The 19,398-nt window shown below is 47.9% G+C and overlaps 1 protein-coding gene across 1 annotated transcript; it reads left to right on the top strand.

Annotated features, from left to right (window-relative positions):
* The first annotated feature begins 2,816 nt into the window (after positions 1–2,816).
* On the top strand, positions 2,817–13,852 carry Upf3a (UPF3A, regulator of nonsense mediated mRNA decay). Its single transcript, NM_001012159.1, has 9 exons — positions 2,817–3,045; positions 3,419–3,525; positions 4,856–4,962; positions 6,327–6,425; positions 6,542–6,652; positions 10,340–10,395; positions 10,488–10,643; positions 11,796–11,929; positions 13,350–13,852. The coding sequence occupies exons 1-9, from the start codon at positions 2,845–2,847 to the stop codon at positions 13,594–13,596; spliced, it is 1,218 nt and encodes a 405-aa protein (NP_001012159.1). The 5' UTR covers positions 2,817–2,844; the 3' UTR covers positions 13,597–13,852.
* Positions 13,853–19,398: the final 5,546 nt, after the last annotated feature.

Here is a 19,398-nt window from a genome sequence, read left to right as displayed (position 1 = left end):
GGTATTTATAGGGAAAATTACATAGGTAGTTGGCAACAGTCACACAAAGCAATTTCATTGGTTTGTAACTTGGGCTCAGTTCAACTCTAGGCCGCCCTGCTTCTGGGGCAAGCTGACCCTAATTCTCATTTTTCTCAGGACTGTTGAGTCAGGCCTTATCGAGGCCAGATGGTTTGTGGTGGCTATAGCCAGGCTACATCCCCAAAATATGTTATTCTTTGCTGTGAGGTGCACTTGTCCTCACAGCAGGGTCAGGTGGGGGATAATTTAAAATCTTTATTCTTTCACAGACATGGAACTGCCCACAGATGACTGAACCCTTCTACATCAATCTTTAATCAAAACCCTGCCCTGAGGGTCAATCTGATGGAAACTATTCCAGGTGACCTCTTATCAACTTGACACATAAATCACCATTAAACAGTAACCTTTCCTAATTTATCATCAAGAATTTAACACTACAACATAAAGTATAACCTTCAAAGACCCCATCTTTTAAAATTTGTTAAACTTCAGTGACACTAAAAATATCCGGTCTCTTAACTATATGCTCAGAAGTAGTTATTCCAAGAGGGAAGAAAGAACCAGAACACAGTTACAACTGGATCAAAATGCAAAACCCAGCAATGTATGTAGTTTATATCTAATGTCTGGAACTTATGATCTTCTGGGCTCCAGGGGACTTGGGCAGCTCCATGTCTCAGGCTGGCTCTGCCACCCACAATGCACAGCTGATCTGGTAGGCTCAGGTAGGCTCCACTCCTCACCCGACACTGTCCTACAGTCCTAGTATCTCCAGTATGCTGGAGTCTCCACTGCACCTTCACCAGTGGCCTCTCCTGGCTCCTTACAGTTTCTGTCTCAGCTAATTTCTGTGACCTCTGAAATCTTGCAGCTTTCAAGTGTACACAACCAGTACCCCTATGTGGGGTACACATTATCAAGTCGAGTTTCCTGCTTGGGATGCAAACTTCCCTGCATCTGGACCAAAGTTTCTGTGTGCTGACCCTTAAGAAGTATGTCCAGAGAATTGCACCTTGATGCTGCGCTCTCTCTCTCTCTCTCTCTCTCTCGCTCTCGCTCTCGCTCTCGCTCTCGCTCTCTCTCTCTCTCTCTGACAATCTTATTTTTCTCTACAATGGCTCTCCTTACTCCAGTATCTGTCCATCATTATTTGTCCCAATAAAGGTTTCACTTCCAAAGATTCTTAATCCAAAGACCACAAGAACATCCCTGATGTCTGTGTCCCTATGACAATTCATAAGGCCTCTATTCTTTCAATGGTATCTTTCGCATCCCCACAGCTCTTTACGCTCTGAGCACTCAATGGCATTTCCGGCGCTCCAGCCTCAAAACTCCAAAGAGTTCCATGGTCTTCAAACACACACACAAGAAAACATGGTCAGCCTGTTGGCAATAGCCCACTACTTACTACCAATTTCTAGCCTAGTTTTCCGTTACTGTGATAAAATACTGACCAAAAGCAACTTGTGGGAGGAAGAGATTTAGTTCCTCTTATAGCTCTCAGGTCACATCCATCATTGGGGAAATCAGAGAAAAAATTCAAGTAGGAGGCAAGAACTAGCAGGGCCACGGGAAAACGCTGCTTATTGGCTTACATATTACAACCAAGGACCACCTGCTGACTCTCTCACATCCATTAGTGGAGAAACTGTCCCACAGGCAAATCTGATGAAAAGAAAGCCCCAACTGGTCTTTCCTTAGGCCAGACACACAGGTGGGCAGTCAATGGCTTTATTAAGGGGGCTAAAGCCAGCCCAAGGTAACTTGGCTCTGAGCTTGTAATGTTCCAACTTTCTTCACTTGGCAAGTTATTATCCATCGGCCTTGTACAGTCTTAACTGTTATGGGTTGTTTTTTTCCTGACAACACGTTCCCTACATCAGCCTCTCAGACATGTGTTTTCTTCCTAATAAGCTTAGCAGGCCATCATAGCTCTTGGTCAGCGTTAACTGGTTATTCCAAACTGACCTGGTTCAAATGGTGGGCTCAGACGCCTGGCTTCCCTTGCAACGTGAGGTACTGGAAACTATTCCTGCACACGCTTCTATAGAACTTTGATGTTTGAAGCCCTGTAGATGGTTTTGAGTCGGCTTATTTAAAACGTCACATTTCAGGAGTGCCACAATCAACACGGGACGTCATTGTGAAGCCTGGTTGCACTTAAAGTAAATCTCAATTTCTGAAATTCTCTCGTTCTCCTTTACGCTTAACCTAAGGAGAAAAGGTTACTATAAATAAAAACCATAGCCAACGCGAATAAGAAAAACTGTATTGTTTGTCTGCAAAAGACAAATATTTTTGCCAGACGGTGGTGGCCAATGTCTCTAATCCTAACGCTCAGGAGGCAGAGGATCTCTGAGTTCCAGGAGAGCCAGGTCTACAGAGTGAGCTCCAGGACAGCCTTGGCTACACGGAGAAGCCCTGTCTCATCGGAACCAAACACCTAGGAGGGAGGGGGAGGGGGCCGGAGTGGGGGAGAGGTGGAGGGAGGAGAGAGATGCGTTTAATTTTGGGGGCTGCCCCAGCGACTGCTCTCGGCTCCTGGGGCCTCCCGGTCCCACACTGTCGCGGCCTCCATCCAGGTCGCAGGTCAGCAGCGCCCCGGATGTGCGGAGCGTGCACCTGCTCTCGGAGCGGCAGCACTGATTTCCCTCACTGTGGTCCCTATCCTAGGAAGTTCACGGGCGCTGGGCAACACTGGCACCGCCCCTTCCCCGTCAGGGCTGGGGAGGGGACACCGGACACCGAATGCCAGGGAGGGGCTGCCTAGTCCTCGCGAGGCTTCGTGCTCGCGGAGGTGGCGGCGGGCGGCCGGTGGGGATGCGCTCGGAAGAGGGGGCCGGAGGCCTGGGCGCAGTCCTTTCTGCGCGGGGCCCGAGCTGGAGGGAGAAACTGTCCGGAGCAGAGACCCATTTCCGCCGCGAGTCTACGCGGAATGAGTCGGCGGCGCCCCCGGCCCCGGCCTTAAGTGAGAGCGGGGTCGGCAAGCCTCGCGAGGAGAAGAGGACGGCCCTGAGCAAGGTGGGGGCGGGGCCCGCAAGTCTCGCGAGAGGACGGCTTTAAGCCCCAAGGGCGGGCAGGGCTTGAGGAGGGCGGTGCGGCTTGCTCCTCCCAGGGGCGGGGCCTCGTCTCCGAGGTGACGCCTGTGGGATGGGTTAGGATTAAGGAGCGGCGGTCCCCAGGATCTGGGAAGCTCCCCAATGGGAGTCGCATTCCCCGGGATCCGGGTCCCCGACTTGGGGAGCCGCGGTCCCCCGGGCTCTGGGAAGCTCCGTGATGGGGAGTCTCATTCCCCGGGATCCCGGAGCAGGGGAGCCGCGGTTCCCCGTGCTCTAGGGAGCCCCGAGTTGGGTGGGCGGGGAGGGTGGCAGCACCTGAGTGATGGTCGTCGCAGGTTGTCCTCCGGCGTCTGCCCCCGGGCCTCACCAAAGAGCAGCTGGAAGAGCAACTGCGTCCTCTACCCGCGCACGATTACTTCGAGGTGGTGGCTGCGGACCTCAGGTAAGGGGCTGCGGCGGGACACCCACGGGAGAAGGACCGAGGACCCCCGCGGCGCTCACAATTGCAACCCCCTCCCAGCTGTCAGTGCACGCCCACGTTAGGAATGGCCGAGCCACCGCATCAGTCGAAAGGGAACCTCCGTGCTCCCGCGGTCCCGCGCTCTTTTTCCTTTGCGTTTCCATGCCTTCCTCCGCGTAGCTTTTAATACACTGTATGGTGAGGAAAACCAGACTGCATCCCTTAGACACGTTGAGGCTGGAGTGTTTCCGCTAGTGAGGGTCCAGTAACTGAGCTTAGGGCCTGGAGAAGTGGAATCTGTCATTGCATGCACTGGGTCCATGTCAGCACCACACACCCAGTCAGACAGGTTCCCTGCCTGTGGTGATGGGAGCTACACCCGGCTGACCTAACCAGCAGAAGTTAGAGCCGCTGGAATTCAAATATTTATTTTTATGTCCTTTTATGGTTTTCTTTTTCATTTGTGTCATACATGCTTTCCTTTGGGATACCAGTTTTTGTTTTTAAAAAAAAAAAAGGTCTATCCAAGTTAAAATATAAATAATTGTTAAATGGGTATCATTTAAAAACCACAGGTAGTTTTCAGATGGCTGAAGTTTAGAAAAACAGTTAAAAGAACAGGGAGTTACTCAGTGGAGTCCCGGTCCCAGCTTGAAACTTGCACCCTCTGTACAAACAGATTGCTCTAAACTTTAATATTCTCTGTGAATCGGAATGGAAGGATCCCTACCTGAGAAAAGAGCTGTGGCTGAGATGGGGATAATGGTTTAGTGTTTCTTGGTACCAAAGCACTGGTCTACTCATCCAAAAGGAACTAACAGTACAACATGTCATCCATGAAGGAGCTAAGACTAGTCTTGTTCTTGTTCAGATGTACCAGAAACAACCCTAAAAGTACCCATGGTGTTTGGGTGACTAATGGAGTCTAGTATTTTAACCTTGGCTGTGTACAGTAGAGGCGCTCCTGGATAATTAAGGCTTCAGTTAATGGGTGGTTTTTCTCCTCCTCTTCCTCTTCTTCCTCCTCTTCCTCCTCTTCCTCTTCCTCTTCCTCCTCCTCCTCTTCTTCCTTCTCTTCCTCCTCCTCTTCCTCCTCCTCTTCCTCTTTTTCTTCCTCCTCTTCCTCCTCCCCCTCCTCATTCTCCTCTTCTTCCTCCTCTTCCTCTTCCTTTTTTTGCTAAGGAATACCCAGATTGTTAAAATTAACTGAGCAGTGATTCTTTGGCATAAAAAAGTGTTTGCTTATTCATAAAAGATAAGGCCAAATTAAGCGTCGTACAGCTTTACTAACCATCGCTGTCTCGGGTTTCAGCCTCTACCCTCACCTCTACTCCAGAGCGTACATTAATTTTAGGAACCCTGATGACATCCTGCTGTTCAGAGACCGTTTTGATGGATACATCTTCATTGGCAATAAAGGTTAGTGAGTTTCAGTTAACTTCTCAAATAAGGTCATAAACGTTTACTGTTACTGTATCGCGTGCTGTCGAGGCTTATAAACCAAAGAATCCCAGACATTCTGTGTGAGGAGAACAGGAATGCACCATTGCTGGAGAGTGGGTGTTCGCGCGTTCCTTTTCCAAGTTACATTTACGCAGGAATCCAGAGTACTGGCCATGATTGCGGTTTCTTGAAAGTGTTGCAGAGGGGCATATGGTCATGAATAGCAGCCCTGGAGCATGCGGTGCGGTCTCCCCCTCAGGGACTCTGCTCCTGAACTTTCTGCATCTGTTTTTATATTCTTCCTTCCCTGTCCTGTCCAACTGCCCTGTGTTATATTTTCTGCCTTAAGGTTTGTAAACATTCTGTAGGAAGCTCTTTTCTGCCCTCCCCAGACATTCTTTCCCCACCCATCCCCCTCCCAATACTGAACTCCTCCATCTCTCCTCCACAACTTCGCGGTCCCTTCTCCGTTGTGGCGAGCAGAAGGTCAGGTTGTAGTTTCTGTGAGTCTGTGAGTGTCAAGCAGGTTTAGGGCTCAGGCTATTGGGCATTTTAGTTCACTGCTGACTCCTTTATTCAGCTGATCTCTTCATTTTAAATATTAGTAAAATATATGCATCTGAAATCATCTTATCTCCCCCTCCCCTTTTTGAGATAGACTCTTTTAGCTCAGGCTGGCCTTAAAGCCTCAGTGATTAATTCCCCTGCCTCCTGAGTGACTCGTGGTCCTCCTACCTTCTCTCTCTGTGTACGTGTGTGTGTGTGTGTGTGTGTGTGTGTGTGTGTGTGTGTGTGTGTGTGTGTGTACTATGTGCAGGTGTCCTCAGAAGTCATAAGAGGGAATTGGGTTTTCTGGCCCTGGACGTATAGGTTTTGGTGAGCCACCTAATGTGGTTTATGCAAGAACAGCAGTTACTCTCAACCACTGAGTTATCGCTCTAACACAAAACACCTAACATCAAAATAGTTGACTGTAACAAAAAGGCATGACTGAAGGTCCGTTCAGACATCATTTGGAAGTAATAGGGAAGAGTTGTGTTTACGGACCTGTGCATTTCTCCCTTGTCACTGAGCTGTTTTATGCTGTGAGTCCTCTGATGATGGACCACTGCGTGTGGTGAGTGGTGCTGTGAGTCCCCTGATGACGGACCACTGCGTGTGGTGAGTAGTGCTGTGAGTCCCCTGATGATGTCGTGAGAGTTGCTTCTCTTCACCACTTCCTGGAAGCAGGTTGGATCTGAAGCTTTAACCCCACGTAGATAGACGCGGCGTTAGATACTGCTTTCCCAAGGCGAGTAGAGTGGAGTTCACAGTGACCCTTGGAATATCTCTCCTTCCAGGCCTGGAGTACCCTGCAGTGGTGGAGTTTGCTCCATTCCAGAAGATTGCCAAAAAGAAGGTGAAGAAAAAGGATGCCAAGACCGGAAGCATCGAAGACGGTGAGTCCTTTTCAAAAGCTGATTTATAAATCTGTAGATTAACTACACTGACCAAGCATGACCTACCGTTGGAGGGGGGTACCTGATTCATTCATTCGTTCTGTTTTAAACTGCAGACCCAGAGTATAAACAGTTCCTGGAGTCGTACAGCTTGGAGGAAGAAAAGACCAGCGCTAGTCCTGAGACACTGCTGGGAGAGATAGAGGCGAAGACGAGAGAGTTGCTGGGTCAGTTTTGCCTGTGTGTTCATTGAGATGCTTACTGATGGAGTATATGTTTAATTCTCCATTTTTTAACATCACAGGCTGGATGGAAACAGTATTTTCTTCTTTCTACCAAAGAGCAATAGCATGGAGAAATATTTCTGAGCCTTTCTTGATGAAGACTATGCTTCTAGGGCCTTTGTTTAAAATGGCCGTGCTGCCACAGACAAGCGCATGCCCTTAGCTGCTCAGAGAGGAGCTTTTGTCACAGCATTACTGTCTCTGCAGAGCAGCCGCGGGTGAGCCTTGGGAGCCTGTAGAGACAAGACACTTGGCTCATACAGGAAGCTAAGAATCTGAGAAAGCTCTTCTGTCAGTGCGTGAGCCCAGCTAGAGTCTAGCATCTGGTTTGAATCCCCATAGAACTTCTGTTTTAGAAATGTTTGTCTCTTCAGAAAATATGTGTGCAGACATGAGACCCCTTTGGTTTTCACCAGGCACACTTAGTTCAGCCTCAGACCCACCCAAATGTCCCATTTCCTGATGGTCTCAGTATTAAACCTCTCCTCGAGGGTCTGGAGAGATAGTTAAGAGCATTGTTGATCTTCCAAAGGTCCCGGGTTGGATTTCCAGCACACAAATGGTGGCTCACAGCAGTCTATAACCGCAGTCCCAGGGGATCCAGCGCCCTCTTCTGGCCTCTGTGGGTACTGCACATACATGGTAGACACACAAATATGCAGAGTATTCATACACATACAGATTTTAAAAACAGAACCCTTTTTCCCACGACCGAGCACCCTAACATGTCCTGCTCACCTGTCAAGACTTGTATAACACCTCACGTATAATCGGTTTACTGGTTTCCACATGAATTCCCTTCCCGATTTCCTCCCCTACTTGCACAGTGGAACAATATATGCATCTTGTAGTTACAGAAAAGAGATGTTTAAAAGTGAGTGTGTGAATGAAGTGAGTGAATGAAGAGACCGGAGTCTGAAACTCTGTAGGAACAGCATGTAGCTCATGTGACTGCTGAGATGTAAGGAGCCCATGCTGAGCCCTGACACCTGCCACCTCCCAGGGAGAGGCGTGGGCTAATTCACACCCATTATCGCTATGTCCGCGGTGCTGCTGAGTGCCAGAGAGAGGCAGGTCTGGCTGACAGCTCGCTCCCCAGAGAAGCCTGTCGTGTTATGCCGAGCATGTTTTAGAAGTCAAATATTGGCAGAAAGGAGGATAATGACTGGATTAGTGTGGGGGCTGTGGGGGCTCCGGGGCAGAAAGAACGAAAGACCAGGGGGGTTCAGATGGGCAGGCGAGTTAGTTGTGGCTCCACGTATACCTAGAAAAGACAGACAAGGAGACTTCGGGGACAAAACTCGAGATTTGACTCAAACATGTTAAATTTATGAAGGTAGAAAAGGCAGCTTAGGTACTTCAGAAGTCACCTCAAATGTCCCCTTGCCATCAGGGCGTCACTACAGGCTACTTTGAGACGTCCTCTTTGAGGATTGGAACCTAGTTTGTTCCCACGGAGGGCGTCTGTCCTTGGGGCCTCAGCCTGCTGGATCTTGCTCAGAGCTTCATTCCAGATGTGGGCCGTGGAGGCTGCATCTGTAGTTAACTGAGTCTGCCTTTAATCAGAATCTCGGACATGAAGTTCAAGGTTTAAATAAAGTCATAAGCTTGTGTGGACAGGATTTCCGACTGGACCAGCTTAGGATTATCTCTGAGGCTTGGCACTTCATGGCCACGGCAAACACCATCTCCTTGTTGAGCTCTGTAAACTGTTGTAATTAGGAGGGAGGAGAGATAAGGTAGTCTTATTGAACTTTATCTTGGGATCCTTTGTTTTGCAAATCTGATAGCCAATGTGTCTCTTTAAAGTTAATTCATTTCTGCCAGACTGATTACATCCACGACATAGCTCCTGCCATAATGCGTGGGCATTACTGAGCATGCCCACTCTCTGTGAGGCTGAGTACCATGTGTCTCTAGCCAGGTATCCAAGGTCCTCAGTATCACGTGAACTCTCAGGTATGTCCAAGGATTCTTCCCCGCCTGTTCACTATGAGATCTTAAAGGTCCGTAGAGCAGGCCCATCCCCATCTTCTCGCCATGCGCTCACATTTGAAGACTGTGGAGCAGTGTATCTGTTTTGACTGGCCTATCTCATAAAAGTACGTATAGAATTTCCCACTTGTGTTGTTACGTCAGAGCTCAAAATGTTACTTGGGGGCATTTGATTTTGGACTTTTAAATTGGGTTGGCATGTATTAAAGACTGTTTTATCGGTGCTGGAAAGATGGCTCAGCACCGAGAGCACTTGTTTCTGTAGAGGAGAGCAGTTCCCAGCTCCCACACGGTTACTGACTTCAGTTCCAGGGAATCTGACAGCCTCTTCTGACCACCACAGACACCAGGCACAAACATGGTACACATCATACATACAGACAAAACACTCTTACAGATAAAATAAAATTAAATAGATCTTTTTTTAAAAAAAAACCCAACAGTGGAAGAAGAAAAAATTCTGAAAATGTGCATAGCAGGAAAGTAAATTTGTAAACATTACTTCAGAAGTAAAAATAAATTAGTAGCATTTGAGACGCTTCCGATGTCATACATACACATTTTCTGTCAACTGTGTGAGCGATAGTTTATGGCTTTTCTTTTAGTTTCTATGAATGCAAGCTTTATTGTTAATGTACCTTCCATAGACATAAATCCCAACAAGGAGGTTGACAGGTCAGAAACCCGTGACATGTTATCTCTGCTACGGTACCCAGAAGAGAGTGTGGGACTCCTCAAGGCTTCCAAAGCTTCGGGTCCAGGGTCATTTTGAGGGGACTCCTTGGGGTTCTGCCTGGTGGTTCCTCTTGACGTACAGTGGCAGCAGCACATTTTGCAGTTCTCGCAGGCCTTAGACGACCCCTTGAGCATCGTCTCGCGCCTCTTCTTGAAGAACCAGTGCCTAATGCATCCTTTGCCAGTTTGGGTTCCTCGGCCAAGGCCTCAGGAGTCTCCTCGTTAGGGTTGGGGTCTGTCTCGAAGCGCTTTCTTAGCTGCTGTAACTGCTCGCAGGAGAACCGAGAGCTTCTGTCCATGCAAGGAAACCGTGGCGTTGTCGCCACCTCAGTTACTCCAGGACTGCAGCACACTCGGGTCTGCTCTTCAGTTTGAGGCTCTCTTATGACCTTTTCTAAGAAAAAATGTGTGACTTTCTCTTCACTGTTCAGTCGCCTGTGGTTCAGTAAATAACTGCATACCCATTCTCCTCCTACAAACAGCTCTGATTAAACTCATTGGGAAACAATGACAAAGGGGGACTGGAGGAGGAGGAGTTGGGAAGAAAAGGGTCAGCAGGAGAGGGCGGGGTCGTGGGTAGGTCGTAGAGTGTAACTGTGGTCAAAGTACATTTTATATGTATAAGAAATGTCATAGTAGCCCATTATTATGCATAATTGATATATGCTAGTAAGAACTTAGAAGAGTGGTATGTCAGTGGATACAGAGTGGTCAGTACCTACAAATTACTCGAATATGTAACAACAGAATAAGAGTGCTCCCAGGTACAGGGCATACTCACGTACATTTTAGAGATAGTGTTCTTCCCCTAATTATTTTAATGTTAAATTGGAAATAAGTACTTAAAATAAATCTGAACTTACAAGTTATGTGTAATGTATTATAATTTTTGTTCTTTAGCCAGAAGAACCACACCTCTTTTGGAATATATTAAAAACAGAAAATTAGAAAAGCAGGTAGGTGGCGTTTGACCTGGTGAGCGTCTGTGCTGTACCTGCTGCTTCCACACAGGAGCCTTACATTTGTGTCTGACTGTATGTACCTTCAGAGACTCCGGGAAGAAAAACGCGAGGAGCGGAGGAGGAGGGAGCTGGAGAAGAAGCGTCTGCGGGAGGAAGAGAAGAGGAAGCGGAGAGAAGAGGACAGGTGTAAAAGGAAAGATGCAGAAAAACAGAAGCGAGCGGAGAAGGACGTGAGGATCAAGGTAACTGCAGGAGCAGTGCGGCTCTGTCACCGTGGTTACGCCACTGAAGTGTCTACCGTAACTCTTTAAGGTCATCACGTGTAGGCCATCTAGCCCTTTATCCCAGTGCCTTACATCCATTCTATAACAGTCCCCCGAGTTCAGCCGTCCCCCATGACCTGTGTACTGAGGAGGAGGCAGGGACAACCTCTGACTGTGATGTAGAATGGGTCACACCACCGGAAGAGCCCATCCATGCTTTAAATTCTTGTGACTGAAGCGAGTTGCACCTGAGAACTTCCAGCTGGCCTCAGTGTCCCCCTCAGTACCTCAGGGCTAGGACGAGGCACTGGGGGATGCAGGGGGCCAAGGGAGTCTCAGCCTCATGTCCAGTTTTTCCCATGGCAGGTGCGTTTATTTATATGGATTGAAGAGATTTTTCAATCCATTGGTTAGGATCGGATCAGCTCTGCTGAGAAGTCTTTTTTTTTTTTTTTTTTTTTTTGGTTCTTTTTTTCGGAGCTGGGGACCGAACCCAGGGCCTTGCGCTTCCTAGGCAAGCGCTCTACCACTGAGCTAAATCCCCAGCCCCCTGAGAAGTCTTTAAAACTGAGATTTCACCTTACTCCACAGAGGATTTGAGATGCCTTAGGGGGTTCTGAATACACAATATAAAGAAAGCATCAACCATCATTAACTGTTACTTTTTTTTGATTTTTTTTTTAAGATTTATTCATTTATTATATATAAGTACACTGTAGCTGTCTTCAGATACACCAGAAGAGGGCATCGGATCTCTTTACAGATGGTTGTGAGCCACCATGTGGTTGCTGGGAATTGAACTCATGACCTCTGGAAGAGCAGTCGGTGCTCTTAACTGCTGAGCCATCTCTCCAGCCCCAACTGTTACTTTTAATACGTAAGGATCATGTCCATGGTTAGCAAAATGCGTATGTATGTGCACCACATGTGTGTCTGGTACCAGGAGAAGCCAGTAGAGAGCACTGAGTCCCCTGGAACTGGCGTTAATTATGGTTGTGAGCTACCGTGTGGGTGACAGGAACCTAACCCAGGTGCTCTTGAAGAGCAGCAAGGGTTAACCACTGGGCCACAGTAATAAATCATACAGTAATAAATCACACAGTAAATCACATCAATGTTACGATTTCTTAGCTTCTTAAGAAACTGGAAACGGGAGAAGAAGCGACCACTGAGAAACACAAAGAAAGAGGTGAAGCCGTTGGTGCTGGCGAGGAGAAGCAGGAAGCCCGGCTGGTGGAGAGCCAGCCGGAGACACCTGGGGAGAGGTGAGCGCTCCTATCGCAGTGACCTAGCGTGGTGAACACTGTGACCCAGCAGCCTGAGTCTGAGCTCAGCGGGGAAGTCTCCTGCCCTCGCCTCCTCCCGGCTTAGGTCTGCAGGTCTGCTGTCCAGTCCTGCTTTCTGTGTGAACCACACCTACGAGTGCTTTCCTGGGCGTGTTGGGATTTCACACCCACTTTTACTCCAACTCTTCCGCAGTCTCTCTGTGGTACTAAGGACGACACAGAGAGGCTGGCAGGAAGTTCTCAGGTGTGACTCGGTTCAGGTACCTACAACGACAGTTTCAGAGCCCCATCTTTTAGGGCTGGTCCCTTTTGGAGGTTGGTTTGTTGGTTTGGTTTATTGTATTTATTTATTTATTGTGGTGGAGCGATAGGCCTTAGTATTATAATTCTTCTCCTCAGCTCTGTCTTCCATTGGTCCTGCCTCTTTATCTTTACCTGGAGGGAGCTCAGCCTTGATGGGGCAGGCACAGCCCAGGCCCTGGGTATCGTGTCTGCCACACACACCCAGGCTTGCCCACACCAAGGCTGCTTCTACTTGTTGGATTACCAACTCCGTAGTCTTTAGCACTTTGATCTGCGTTTTAGCATTGTAGCCTCACAGTGTATGTACAGCAGTACTGTGCGGTCCTCTCTTGATTCCCTGCTTCCCATGTGGCTAGGACTCGGAGGGAATGTGCTAGGTTGTGCCCATGGTTCAAGTGAGCAAAGACATCAAGAACCAGATAAACCAAGCATCTTGTTCACTACTCCTTGAACCTTTCCATAGCGTGGATGAGTCCATCTGGCACTGTTAGATGTCAGTTCACCTGGGCACCTAGGAATGTCACTCATTTGTCTGAGCTGTACCATGCTGTCTTAGGGTTTTACTGCTGTGAACAGACACCATGACCAAGGCAACTCTTATAAGGACAACATTTAACTGGGGCTGGCTTACAGGTTCAGAGGCTCAGTCCATTATCATCAAGGCAGGAGCATGGCAGTGACCAGGCAGGCTTGGTGCTCTAGACAGAGCAAGAGTTCTACATCTTGATCCAAAGGCAGTCAGCAGAGAACTCAGCATCCTCAGGCAGCTAGGAGGAGGGTCACAGAGACCACCCCACAGTGACACTTCCTCCAACAAGGCCACACCTCTTTCAGTGCCACTCCCACCCCTGGGGATGGCACCTCCTTTGTCCACTGTGTCCACGTACCTTAGTGCTGTGCCATTGTATAGTTGCCGGTCAGGACCAGTGCAGATAGCGTTGTTTGCCCATCTTCTCCGTGTCCTCTGTCGGGTGCTGTGAGCCCATGGCTGCTAACCCAGCTCTGTAGCAGTGGGCTCGTTCTCACACAGCCCATTCAGGGTAGAAGGGAGACGCTTACCTGCCCTTAGTTATTAACCATTTGTATCGACTCACAGGTTACAGGACGGCAGTGATAAAGAACCAAGGGACAAAAGATTTCGAGAGAAAGAGCCTGAGACTCCGAGATGCCATGACAGTTGCAGAAAGCACAGCACTCACTCAGAGTTTGCCAGGTTTTCCAGAAGGAGCGAGGAGGAGCCAAAGTGGAGGAAAGGCTTCACCCAGGACGGAGGGGAGAGGGGCCAGGACGGGGGCGTCCCTGCGGATGGCAGAGCAAAGCAGCAAGGAGCACAAGGAGTATGACAGACGTCTTCCCTGTTGAGGTGTGCGCGGACACAGTGTGCTCTGCCGTCTCACAGCCATTTTGCCCAAATAGAAATCCTTACTAAGCTGGAGGAGAGCAGTCTGCGGTGTGTGCAGTCCAGGGTCGCACTGTCTGTGTCAGCTTGCATGCCCATGCGGAAGGAATTGCAAAGTCCTCGTCTGTTAGGGCATTCGTGCTCATCTGGGATGCACTGAACTTGGAACTAAATTCAGAATAAAACATTCCATCATCTTTTTAAAGAATCAGGTTTTTATTGACCAGCAAAAATTGTTTAGTGTAAGTCATTTACTGGAGATGAATATTGTAAATGCAGCCTTAAGATCATAAGGGAAAGGGCTGGAGAGATGGCTCAGGGGTTAAGAGCACTGACTGCTCTTCCAGAGGTCCTGAGTTCAATTCCCAGCAACCACATGGTGGCTCACAACCATCTGTAATGGGATCTGATGCCCTCTTCTGGTGTGTCTGAGGACAGTGACAGTGTACTCATATGAAGTAAATAAATCTTGAGAAAAGAAAAAAGATGAGGGAAGGAGATCTTGTGAGCTTTCTGTGATGAGTCAGCTCTGCCTACTCAGACCAGAAGAGGTCTGGGCAGAAATGTGAAGGTCACTTTTGTTCAGTCACATTTCCCAGAGCCACATTCAGGGTAGCACTACCAGTGGGGCCACCTCTAGGCTGTTCCCCACTAATAAACCAATATCTGGGAGCCAAGAGCTGGGGGGGGGCAGATAAACAGAGGGCTGCCATGCTGGGAGATAAGGGGGGATCGGCCCCCAAAGCCTGTCTTAGGAATGCAGGCTTTTATGGGGAGGGAAAGGGGTGGCCGTGAGGTGGTGGGCAGGAAGGCTGCTGCTAAGTGGGTCGTAGCCATGCAATATGTATCTTGATATTTTGTCTCAGGGCCAGGACATCTCTCAAACTTGCTCTCCTGGGGCTAGAACCTACAGTTTCCTTAGACAAGCACCTTCTTCACTGCAAGTTAAACCTCACAGCAGGTCTTTGTGTCAGCTGATACACAGACTCGAAGACTAAAGAGCGGCCTTCTGTGTTCTGAAGTTCTCCGAAGGCAGCCAGTGTTCTGTTTCTGGAATTCTTCTAAAGGAAGATTAGTTAGCGGTTTATGTCTTCGTCATTGAGCTGTCCCTTCTGTTTAAGATGCTGGCAAAGGGAAGGAGCTCCACTGAGGCTAACTTCACTCACACGCATGCTCACCAGGCCTGGGAGCCTCACCAAGCCTCTGTGATTGGAGCATCTTAAGGACGTGACTAAATGGGACCATACCACATGTGACCCTTGAGGCTGGCTATTTTCACTTATTGATAGCCTTCAGATCCATTCAAGGTGATGACCTTGTAAAAAGTGTATATTTTTATTTGTTTCCCATAGTGACATCCATTTTCAATGCTTCCAGGAACGACCAAAAGAGATGACTCACTACCTTTTAGTGTCCCAAAGACTCCTGTGGTCATTGTAACCTAGAGGATACTGAGCATAACCTTGGTGTATTGGAGATGTACATGCACCTGACCCCTCCCCTTAGCTGCTTCTGTTTGAGCAATGGGCGCACTCTAACTTTAAGTGGGGCCCACCAACTGCGCTCGCTGCTCCAGATGAGCTGTTGAAAGACCCTGGACACAGTTCCCTCTTCCCTAAGAGGCCTGGCTCTTTAGAAAGATCAGACTGTATTCTCCACTGCATACAAGCAGATGTCACCTCAATGAGAGTCAGGCTCCAAGAGTCACTTAAGGTAACTGCCTCAGAGATTCAGACCAGTGCCCACTTCCTACCACAGGCATTTTCTATTCTTCTTTTTGGCCAAAGAATCTTAAGCTGACCCCCTAGCAGGATGTGCCAATAAAGTCCTCACGAGGAGAACACTGGGCAGAGGCGCTACCCCAAAGTTGTTGGCTGCCAGGGAGTAGAGTCTGCCTCCCTTCGCCACTCCTTCAAAGCTAACTGACTTCAGAGACTGCTATTCTAACTGTGGTGTCTCTGCACCCTGAAGCAGCTGCTTTCTGGCCCTTTTGATGAGAATTACAGAGTGTGTGGGGAGACGCTGCAGGTTCACATTTGAATTCACAGAACTAGGAGGAGATGGCCTCATGTTTCATTTTCAGTAATTCTTTCACAACGTGTTTTTCTAAAGTCTTCTGTCGGTCATTGTTTTGGGTTCTGGTCTTTGGACTCCTTGATAGTATCAATAATTTAATTCTAAGCATAAGCATCATGAAGGTGAACCCTTATGAGCTATCCACGTCAATTGCTTAGCTCGGGAGTTCGGACAGTGGGCCCTGCCTGGTTGATCGCTCATGTCATAGTAAGTAGAGATCTCCCAGGTCTTTGCTCCTTACTCCTTGGACTGCATCTCTGGTATTCAATAGATACAGTTGCACTGTATTGTAAGAGCATGGCTGCGTCTGCCAGAACACAGAGCAGGAATGTCTTTGAGCTGGCATCGGAGCCTCTGGCCCTACACACTGAGTACGGACCCGTGTACACAGGAAGGAAGGTCACTGGGATGGCTAACTGCACTCCACCATAAGGAATGCTCACATGACAGTGTCTCAGGTCTGATAAAGTTTAAAGTGCAGAGTGAGCTTGGAGCCCAAGCTTTGAAAGGTGTGTCTAGCTACAGTGATGAGTTCGTGGGTATAAAGCGTCCTTCACAGCAGCTGACTACACACCTGGGCCTAGGGGCTTGTTGCTATGGCAATGTGAGCTTATTGAATCTCCTTGTATTCCCACAGTGTGAGCCCATTTCTCCTGCTCTTCCACTACGGCAGGTCTCCACCTCATGTGGGTCACATGACAATGCTCTTACATCCCCAAGGCTGATCCCTGTTTGTCCCAACGGCAACCTCCCTGCTCTAGCACCGTCATCCTGAATGGTGGTATACATCCGTGGCCCGTGCCACAGTCCCCAGTTACAGTTTAAGCACCCACACACCCTTTGACCTCTGCGTCTAGATAACCACTTGTTTCCTTAGTTGCCTCACAGATTCCTCACTGGAAAAACCCCAACTTTCTCATTTTAGAGGTCTGTGTGTCCCTTCCGAATGTGTGAGCGAGTTTGCTCCCCTCTGGCTGCCATGGGGTGCCCTCCCCTCCCTGCAGCTGCAGCAGAGCCCGGTCATGTCCGGTAGGGGAGTCTCTGTGCTCCTCCCCCATCTCTAGCCGCCTATATTGGTGTCGTTTGTGACCAAGATGACTTAAAGGTTTCTTTTGGCTCGAAGTTCCAGGATACAGCCTATCACACGGGAAGTCTCGGGGGAAGGGGGGAGGGGGCAGGATCTTGAGGCAGCAAGTCAGGAAGCACAGAGAGATGAGTTTGTGCTCAGCTAACACCACTCTCCTTGTTATCCGGACTGAGGCTCAGTCCCTGGGAACCGAGTGGATCCTCCCACTTCCGTTACCTAACCAAAATCCCTCACAGGCTTGTCCCTCAGGTGATTCTAGATCCTTCCAGGTGGAGAGTTAACACTAGCCATCACCGCTCCTCTCTACGTGGAGACTTAAGCTTTACTTCAGCAATCGAGTCCAGAAGGCCCCGGAGCCCAAAGTCTCCTCTGGTCCGTAGATTAGGTTAAGTGTCCCTCCGTAATAGCTTGTTTATTTTCTGTGGCGCACAGTTCATCAGTATAGCCGGTCCATGAACTCAGTAAACTCCATGAAGTAGGCTCGGGGTTTTTCCGTTGCTGAGTGCTATGTCATCACGTGGTATCTAGTACGTAGAGAAATGGTAATAGCTAACGGGAAGTGCAGAAACAAGCAAAAACACAATGTCTTCCTGAGCATGAATGAGGAAATCTGCAGTATCTGTCTTGAAAATACTGTGGGTTTCCTCTAGAATTTCCCACCAGCTGGATGTCTTTAGTTATGTTTTTTTCTATTATTTATTTTATGTATATGAGTACACTGTAGCAGTTTACACACCAGAAGAGGGCATCAGATCTCATTACGGATGGTTGCAAGCCACCGTGTGGTTGCTGGGAATTGAACTCAGGGACCTCTGGAAGAGCAGCCAGTGCTCTTAACCACTGAGCCATCTCTCCAGCCCTGGTTATGTAATTTGAAACCACTTAAGCCATAGTGAAATTTTTTTTTTTAAGATTTATTCATTTATTATATATAAGTACACTGTTGCTGTTTTCAGATACACCAGAAGAGGGCATCAGATCTCTTTACAGATGGTTGTGAGCCACCATGTGGTTGCTGGGAATTGAACTCAGGACCTCTGGAAGAGTAGTTGGGTGCTCTTAACCGCTGAGCCATCTCTCCAGCCCCATAGTGAAATTTTGTGAGTGGTAATAGTGAGTGGAGATAGGGTCTCATGCATGGTTAGCTTTGAAATTGCTATGTGGCCAAAGAGGTCATTGGACTGATCGCCTGCCTTATGTCCCAAGAGCTAGGTTTCCAGATGTGTACATCTGTATGCCACCACGAGTGGCATATGAGGTTTTTTTTTATTAATTTTTATTTTGTGTGTGTGTTGCCTGCATGTCTATCTGTGTAGCATTCTGAGTCTGGTTCTTGCAGAAGACAGAAGGTGTTGGATACCCTGGAACTAAACTTCACACAATCGTGAGGCTCTATGTCGATGCTAGGGAAAGCATCCAGGTCCTCTGGAAGAGCACCTGAGCCATCTCTGCAGCCCCGTTATTTCTTAAATATTCAAGCTTTTAGGAAAAATATCGGCAAGAAATTGACCAGCATTCAGGGGCAGCTAAAGGAATGAACAGGATGAATTTTGTCCTTGTTTCTCAGTGTATTTTGTTCCAAACTTGAAACAAAGACAAAGCAAAGAAATGGACGTTGTTTCTAAAGCATCCACAACTCAGCGACACCTGCCCAGTGCAAAGCTCAGAAGTCTTGGTCTTTCCCCAGTTTTCTACTATTCAACAGTAGGATTGCATCCTCTGCTTTTCTACTATCCTCATAGAAGGGCACAGGAAATCTGCACTTACAGTTCTCGTGTTATCTTTTCCTTCTGTCCCTTACTCTCCAGCTTACCCTGAGTTCAGACCCACAGACACTCTGTTTCTGTAATTACTTTTGCTTCAGGCTAACCCTCCTTCCCTCTATGCTTTATAAACGACATAGGTGGGGTCTTTTTTGTTTGTTTGTTTGTTTGTTTGTTTGTTTACTTTTTAGACAAGGTCTCACTGTACTTTCCTGAATGGCCTTGAACTCCCTCCTGGGTGCTGATATTAAAGGTATGGGCCACAGCACCCAGCCTTTTTACAATGCTATGCCTACTTATGCCATTATTTCTTCTCAAGATAACCAATTCCTTTAGTCATAAGTTAACAGCAAAAGTATATGCAAATAGAGTTAAAATGTATTTCTTTGTTTTGTTTTTGGTAGGTTTTTGGGGGTTTTGTTTGTTTTGTTGGTTTTTTTTTGTTTTTTTTTTTTTTTTTTGAGATGAGGTCTCTCTGTGCAATCCTGGCTATCCTGGAACTCACTGTATAGACCACGTTGGCTTTGAATTCCCGGAGATCTGCCTACCTCTGCCTTCTTAAGGTTTGGGTTAAAGTTATGGGCCATCCCCTAGGAAGCGCAAGGCCCTGGGTTCGGTCCCCAGCTCCGGAAAAAAAAAAAAAAAAAAAAAAAGAACCAAAAAAAAAAAAAAAAAGTTATGGGCCATCCTGCCTGGCTTTTTGTTTTTAATGTTTTTTTTTCATTCTTTTTTTTTTCCCCCCGAGCTGAGAACCGAACCCAGGGACTTGCGCTTACTAGGCAAGCACTCTACCACTGAGCTAAATCCCCAACCAGCTTTT

Source organism: Rattus norvegicus, chromosome 16 (assembly GCF_036323735.1).
Source record: "Rattus norvegicus strain BN/NHsdMcwi chromosome 16, GRCr8, whole genome shotgun sequence".
Classification (NCBI taxonomy): domain Eukaryota; kingdom Metazoa; phylum Chordata; class Mammalia; order Rodentia; family Muridae; genus Rattus; species Rattus norvegicus.
This window is presented reverse-complemented; position numbering and strand designations above follow the sequence as displayed.